This window comes from Gossypium hirsutum, chromosome D10 (assembly GCF_007990345.1).
Source record: "Gossypium hirsutum isolate 1008001.06 chromosome D10, Gossypium_hirsutum_v2.1, whole genome shotgun sequence".
Taxonomy (NCBI): domain Eukaryota; kingdom Viridiplantae; phylum Streptophyta; class Magnoliopsida; order Malvales; family Malvaceae; genus Gossypium; species Gossypium hirsutum.
The window spans coordinates 63002088-63010746 of record NC_053446.1 but is presented as its reverse complement, the minus strand read 5'-3'; the positions used below and the strand labels follow the sequence as shown (position 1 = coordinate 63010746).

Below are 8659 nucleotides of genomic sequence, written 5' to 3'. Positions count from 1 at the left end.
TATACCATTATTATTATGCCTATGTACACGCACATGTGTTTCTTATCATATCTATGTATATACTGTATATATTTAAATGTTTTATATGCATATGCTATATTCATTATTATTATTATTTTATAACATACAGGCATTGTTTTTTTATGATACATATACATACGCATGGCTTTTATAATTCTTTTATACAATGTACATATACCTCTATATATTTTATACATTTTTTTATTTTATTTTCTAACTTTTACATATATAAATAAACTTTTATATTTTAGTTTTTATAAATATGTACGTACATATGTTTTTTTTTATATTTTCTTTACGATATACTTATACATTTTTGTAAATATATATATATGCGTATTTCTATACTTTTATTTTGTTTTCGACACATGTATTTGTATTTGATTTATTTGATATATTCCATTTTTTTTACATGTATGCTGGTATGTGTGCTTGATGTATGTGTACATATGTTGGAAACTTTACTGTTATATTGTATTTGTATATGTATATTTGCAAATATTTATTCGTATATGTTGTAAATTAAAGGATCTGTATCATATTGTATATTAACTTTAACATACCCTTTTGAAAATATATTTTGGTTTTAACTATTCATCAAAGTTATTTTCTTGATTTAAAGGTTTTTTTTTGAATAAAAGCATTATTTGAGGTTTGGGATTTTCGAGGGAAATTGAGCCCTAACGTATTGGGTTCTGATTTTCTTTGTCAATCCTAAATGACCGAGAATAATTTTTTATTCAAAATGCATGAGCATAAAAATCATTTTTGGGAACTTAACTTGTCGTGCCCTAACGTATTGGGTGTGGCATGTTACTTTCTCGAAATGAAGATTTTCGTATAAAATAAAAGTGATATTCAAAGTTTGGGGATTATGAGGAATTGTACCCTAACGTATTGGGACTCGATTTCTTTACATGACTTGAACAATTGATTATCCTTTTGCAAATTTCATCATTCAAGCTTATTTTAAAATCTTTTTTTACCTTTCGACACTAAGACATTAAATAGTCAATTTGGTACCGATTTTTGGGCGTTACGAGGGTGCTAACCCTTCCTCGTGCGTAACTGACTCCCGAACCTATTTTCTCAAAATTCGCAGACCAAAATAATTTTTAAGGTGGGCCGGTCACACCTTAATAAAGGATCGGTGGCGACTCCAGTTTTTATTTTTTTTAAAGTCGACAACCAAAATTTTTGTTTTCAAAAAGATGGTTTCGACAATACTATATTTTTCTCTTATTTTGCTTTGAAAGAGTTTTCAAATATATATGATTTTAAATTTATATGCTTTAACATATAATTAGTTATATTGTAACAATATTTTATTCATGGGCGTAGCTAGGAGGCTGGCAGGGACCCCGACCCCCTTAAAATGGAAAGCTTTTCTATTTAGGCCCTTTAAAAATTTTAAAATATTAAATTAGTAAAAGTAAAATTGCACTTTGGCCTCATAAAAATGATAAAAATTTAATTTAATCCTTTAAAAATTATAAAGATACAGACTATTAAAATGGTGAAATTGCAATTTTACTATCGTAAAAACTACAATTTGATTTCGGCTCCCCCCTAAAAAAATTTCTGGCTTCGTCCCTAACTTTATTTTGATATGTTTAATTTTTTTAAAATTTAATCGAACAATTTCACTTGATTCGATTCAAGTCAACTTGAATTCTATTTCACTTGAGAAAATGCAAAAAAAAAAACCTCAAATCAAGATAGGATGATAAAATAAGACTTGCCAACTTGACTAACTCATATTTTTTTTTTCACTCCATTCAGTCAAACACCCTCCGTTTCTTCACCTAGCCAGGGCTTGCCTATGGAATCGCCATCAAATCCAATTGGAACCCTCCCAATTACATTCTTTGCTTCCCGGTACACATTATAGAAATCTTGCCACCAACTATCTACAGCATGGTTGATCTCATCTTAGTAAGGTCTAGTCATATCCTGTTACACATGACTCTACCACCAATCCTATATAAGTAAGGCAACCATTCATCGAGGTCCACAGCCGGCTCAGTATCAAATCCGCCACCAATGTAAGATCCCTTCCTTTTCTTCACCAAGAGAGATCAAGTTCCTTCAACTTTAATATCAGAGATATCATTGGAAGCTCTTTTTGTATTTCTCAAATTTCTTATGGACTCAAATTTCGTATTGACTCTTGACATTATGATGTGAATCACCTACTTCATCTATAATATGTGTACAACCCAATTTTGCCCACTACCCAAACCAATGCCCACCTAAACCTACCCAGACCCAACAAACCTAACCCATCTAAAGGCCCAAAAACCAATACCCAAAACCCATACAACATAACCCAAACAAACTAAACCCAGTCAGCCCCAACAAACTAAACCCAATTAACCCATTTACAAATACAACCCAAGAAATTCATCAAACCCCATACCAGCAGACCCAAAATTAAACAGATCGAGCCCAATAACCCAATAGGCCAACCTTCTTTAAAAAATTATCTGCCTAGGGTTTCAGAATCTGAAACCCTAGACGCTGCATTTGATGACTTTTAGCCTTCTGCCAGAGCCGCCGTTGCCTCGCCGGACGTCCCATCGTCCACTTGCGCCGCGCACATCCTATCGCCACCTGCAAACACGCAAACAACAGAAACACGCAAAGAGAGAAATGAACAAGACAGAAGCAGTAACAAGAAGGCTTTAAAAAGCCGAAACAAATGTAAAAAAAGGGGGCTCGTTTTTTATTTTTTTCTATGAGATTTTGGGGGTTCTCTTCTTCCGTTTTTGTAACAAAAAAAAAACAGATATCAATAAAAAAATTTTAAGTTTCAAGGTGATTTTCGTTTTGCATTTCTTTTCTTTTTTTTACTCTTTTTGTTGTTATTTATTTTCTATGAAAATAGTTCACATTTAAAAAATATATATAAAGAGGAAAGTATAAAAAATTTTTACCTTTTTTCTGAATTTTACGGCCACGGTGTACGGTGGCCGGCGCGGCGGTGACGTGGCGGCCCTGTTCGCCGATTTCTGGGCTCTAGTCGGAGGAAGGGAGAGAGACTTGAGAGAAATTTTTTGTTTTTTTTTTGGAGAAGAAGGGAAGAATGAAAATTTTGAAAAAAATTAGTTTAAATAGGCTTCCAAAACGACGTCGTTTTGGGCAGCCTTCTCAGGCACCAAAACGGCGCCGTTTTGACCTGACCCGTTGGTCGACCCGACCCGCTCCAGGTTGATCCGCGTGTTTTTGACGGAATGACTAATTGCACGTTTAGCCCTTCCTCTTTTTAATGCTTTTAAAATTAGGTTCTTTTAATCTTTTGAATTTTACCCAGAATTTTTTTGCGTTTTCAATTTAATCCTTACCCGAACTACGTCATTTTAATGGAAGGGAAATTTCCTTTACTGGTCCCTCCATGTTTTATGAATGTTCAGAGTAGTCCCCCCGCTTTTGTTTATTTGCGTTTTGAGCCCTGAATCTTGTTTTAATGTTTAATTTAGTCTTTTTTCTATTTTGTTTATTTTCCTAACAAATTTCATATTATTATTATTATTATTATTATACTCTTTTAATTTTAAAATTCTTGTTATATATTTACATATACAAACGCATACTTTTTATAATATATATATGTACATATTTTTTTTTTGTGTGTGAATATATACATTTTCCTAATACATATACACATACATTTTAAAGTTATTATAAATATATTTTTATATTTCATTTTTCATACTTACACATACCTATATCTATTTCTACGTATTTTATTACACATAGATATACGTATACATATTTTTAAATATTTTCTATGTTTTCATAATTCTAAAATATATATATACATGTATTTATATATTTTTATTTCTTTTATGGTTTCGTTATTTCGCGTGGTGTTTACTTTCTTTTATTTATTTATGCCCACTTTCATTCGAATAGTTTATTTGCTTATTCTTTTGCGTGTTTAATTCGTTTTTTATTTATTTATCTTTTATTTGTTGTTACTCGTATTATTCATACTTACATTATCGAATTCATTATTGTTTTGTTACGAGCATTAACATCGTGTTTTATTTCTACTATTACGCGTTAAATTATTTTTCATTCAATGTAAATTATGATTTTTGAATAAACAAAATTTCATGTTTAGACTCGAGAAGGTCGTACCCTAACTTACTGGGTTTCGATTTTCACGATAAATCTAAATACGCGAGTTTTTTTAACCAAAGTTTTAAATGATCTCGGAAATTAAGAAAAGATCGAGTCCTAACTTACTGGATTTGATCCCCTTTTTTAAATTAAAGATAGTTAAACATCTTTTAAATAAGTAATTTTTTTACATTCATTCGCGTATCGAGAATTCGAGACATTGTGTCCTAACTTACTGGATATGATGCTTTCTTTCTCGATTAACGTGGAACGTACCATCTTTTCCCAAAATTTTCAACATTTTAATACAAGGATCGTATTTTTAAATTTCTTTAAAGTTTTCAGTTTTTCGACACTAAGACATTAAGTAATCAACTAGGTACCAATTTTGGGCGTATCGAGGGTGCTAATCCTTCCTCGTGCATAACCGACTCCCGAACCCGTTTTTCTGAATTTCGTGGACCAAACTTGTTGTTTTAATAAAATCAAACAGTTTATTAAAAACAACCACTTTTCGAGGTGATCCAATCACACCTTATCAAAAAGGATTGGTGGCGACTCCCATTTTCGTTTTCATTTTTAAAACCCAAGTCGACCTCGTTTTCCATCCAAAAAATGGTGTCAACAATATGAATGTATGCCAAATGTGCAGCTTTGACATATTCCTTGATTCAAAATTGTTAATTTAACAAGTAAAAGATGGAAAAAAAAAACGAAAACAAAAAATTTCATCTTAGCAGGGTGACCGGCTCATATATAATTGAAAACTTTTTTTAATATGGTGGTGTCAATGTAAAAAAAGTATGTGTACGGTACGCGGGGGATCCACTGCCTCCTATCATTGGATATTTCCGAGTGCTTGCAATTCCACCATGTGCATATTAACCTATTCGTAAGTGCCTTAATTAAATTAAAAGGCCTTTATTTATTTATTTATTTATTTATTATACATATGAGAGAGGTGAACTGAGTCATACGTATAAAATAATGTAAGTTGTGGTAAATATTACAAAGCACAATGAGATTGGGATGTGTAGGCTTGTCTTGCTTTGTGTTTGATCTGGGGATGATAGCTGTTTGTTCTTGTCCTGTTCTAAGTTAGGTGTGAAGGATGTTGGGTTTCATTTCGATTTTATGTACCTCTAAACTTAAAAAGTAACATTGCCATTAAACCAAAATGGATCCTATATATATTTTCTATTCTTTTAAACAAATCGTAATTGGAGTGTGGAAGCTGCCTTCGACCTTTCAAGAAGTTTCTCTTTTCAGACTAGCGTGTTTGAAGTCATGTATAAAATTGTGGTTGCTTTGCTGTGTATTTTGCTAAATATAGCTTCTATTCCCTTTATATTGTATTATGTGTCTCCATTCTCTCTGTTTTCCTGCAAATTTCATCATTTCTCAGTGGCCTGAAAATTTGCTGCATAATTTATTATCTCCACTTCCCCGTAGCTATGGATTGCAGAATGATAGGGGCTGCACAAACAGGAAACATTAATGTCTTGTATGAGCTAATTCAGAAAGATCCATATGTTTTGGAGCGTATTGATCATGTTCCATTTCTTGACACTCCATTGCATGTAGCAGCCAGTGCTGGGCATGTTGATTTTATGATGGAGATGATCAACTTAAAGCCATCGTTTGCAAGAAAGTTAAATCAAGCTGGGTTTAGCCCTATGCATTTGGCTCTGGAAAATAACAGAACTCAAGCTGTGCTTCGACTCCTCAAGTTTGATGAAGGCCTTGTCCGTGTTAAAGGAAGGGGAGGCTTGACCCCTCTGCATCATGTGGCTCAAACTGGAGATGTTGATCTTTTGATCAAGTTCATTGAGGTTTGCCCCGAGGCTGTTGAAGATGTGACTGTTCGAGACGAGACTGTTTTCCATCTTGCAGTAAAGAACGACATGTTTGAAGCATTTCAAGTCTTGGTGGGGTGGCTTATAAGGAGCCGCCATGAAGCTGCCCAACGTTGGGAGAAAGAACTACTTAGTTGGGCAGACATTGATGGCAACACAGTTCTACACATTGCAGCTATCAAAAACTCACCTCAGGTATGCTAATTTTGCTAGTTGACTCAATTATTGATGTATATACGTAAATGATAAAAGGATTATTTACATGAATTTTCTAATTAACAGGTGGTGAAAGTATTGCTGGGACACTTGCGTCGAGACCATATAAATGCCAAAAATTTGAAGGGATCCACAGCTCTAGATATCCAACCAGACTGTCCATTGGATGAAAGGCAAGTGGATAATTATAAGGGCTCCGTTAAAGATATGATAAGAAAAGCAGGAGGATTGAGCGGTTCCAAGCTTCCTAATAAGTCCATCTCTTCAATCCACATCAAATCATTAAGGCCGAAGATGTCATGTTTTCAAAAATTTGCAACAATGGCAGGTCGAGGAAGAAAGGGTATCCCGCTTGAGATGCGTAATACATTTCTAGTAGTGACAGTGCTAATTATAACAGCCACTTACGCTGCCTCTTTAAGCCCTCCAAAGAAAGCTGATAACAGTTCATCCATGAAATACCATATCAAGTATTACGCATCTTTAGATTCAACCGACAGCATTTCACCCCTACCAGGTCCTCCTCCACCACCGGCCGATGATCAGATTAATTGGTCAGATTTAATAGACGTATCATCCACGTTTTGGTTATACAGCACATTAACCTTTTGGGCAGCAATCGGGTTAACAGCATATCTCCTACCAAGTCGTTCAATCAGCTTGTTTCTTCTCATAACCCTTTCCTTGTTTGGGACCTGTTACATGCTTTTAGTTGCTGTTTCCACATGGTCGTGGAAACTTCAATATTTGGTTTCTCTTCAAACTACTATACCCGTGTCCTATCGTGCTCTCTGCATAATAAATTACTGCTTGTCAACATCCCTAGCTCTGCTAGTATCATACCGGATAGCCCATTATGTTTTCCGTAGGTTTGTGCCTAAAACAAAGATGTTCGTCCTCGTGCAAATCGTTTCCTTTATCATCTTTGCTTTTATTCTTGTCCCAGCTATCCTTAATACCGAAACCATATTGAAGTACTCCGACTTCTTTTGAGTGATCTTCGTTGAATTCTTAATCGTTTCAGCTGGTTAATTGGTCCCCTTTCATCTCTTGTATGGGTTCTTGTTTGTTTTTGTTAACAAGGCCTTATAGTCTCTTGCATGTGATTTGTGTGATGTGTGAGTGACAATTTGTTTGTTTGTGTAGTGGGAAAGTAGTGATTCAGTGAGGAGCATAGGTGGCGCGTTGCTTCCTTTTATCGCATTATTCATTGTAATGATAAAATTAAGTGCGGGAATGTGTTGCTTATGCCTGTGGCAAAGTATTAGTTGTTTATTCTTCCTCTTTGTGAAGTTTCCTACAATCCCAAAGTGGAATCTTTTTGTCTCTAATTTTTAAAATTTAAAGGATAAGTTATTTAATTAAATAAATATAAATAAGTTGGTTATGATTATGTCCATCACTTATATATTGTAATATAAGTAAACTTTAGTAAATAATAATGATATCTCGCGAAATTAATTAAAAATTCTATTAAGGCAAGTGTACTTATCAATTAATAGTTTAGTTACGGTGAACAAAGATATCGCTCCAAGAAGTCTAAAAATACCAGTAATTACTGTCTTTCTATTATTTAACTGATAAATTCAAGTGATTGATTAAAACTAAAATTAACTAAATTAATTAACTAACAAACACTAGCAAAGAACAAATCACAAAAATAAATGAGTAATAACCAAGAAGCGAAACAATACTTACGAAAATTTTCACCCAGATTTTATTTGTCACTATCAATCTAAATTACGCAATTTCTTTACTTAGTATCTTGATCCGTAGAAATTCCTAAAGAATGCTAATATCTCTTTTGAGAGTAAGAGTAACTGACTCTAAGTTGATTAATTAAATTTTCTTTCTAATTAAAATTCCTATTATCGCATTAAATCGTGCTATGGATTCCCTATTAAATTTGACTCTAATCCAGTAGATTTATGTCATTCTATGTCTAGAATTGCATGTAACTCCACTCAATTACACAAGATCTACTCTCAAAGAGGGTCTTTTCCTCCTCTGATTTAAACATATCAAATATGGATTAATAGTCTAGAAATATGAAAGCAAGAATCAGTCACACATAATTGTGAACAAGATTTAAGTATTTATTGCGAAAAATAAAAATCAAAAGATAGAATTCATCATAAGGTTCACCTCTTTAGAAAATAAGTTCATACTTGAAAATAAAAACATCCAAAACACAATATAGCTGAAAGAAATAAAAAAACTCATGATAATATCCTACGAAATCAAATGAGAATCTTCAATCTTGACGGAAATTTGCTTCAAAATCGGATTCAATCGGTTTCAATGCTGACAATACTGTGTAGTTCTGTATATAATGAAAACAATTACCGAATGTTACATGGTAGCAAACATCCTCAAATAAGGATCAAAAGGCAGTTCAATCCCCTCGAATAATGGATCATTCAATGAATTTTAAATTGGCC

At 33.3% G+C, this 8659-nt stretch overlaps 1 protein-coding gene across 1 annotated transcript; it reads left to right on the top strand.

Moving 5' to 3' along the window:
• Positions 1 to 5202: 5202 nt before the first annotated feature.
• Positions 5203 to 7493, top strand: LOC107936445 (ankyrin repeat-containing protein BDA1). The gene is made up of 2 exons (XM_016869171.2): positions 5203 to 6197; positions 6285 to 7493. The coding sequence occupies exons 1-2, from the start codon at positions 5601 to 5603 to the stop codon at positions 7209 to 7211; spliced, it is 1524 nt and encodes a 507-aa protein (XP_016724660.2). The 5' UTR covers positions 5203 to 5600; the 3' UTR covers positions 7212 to 7493.
• The last annotated feature ends 1166 nt before the right edge of the window (positions 7494 to 8659 follow it).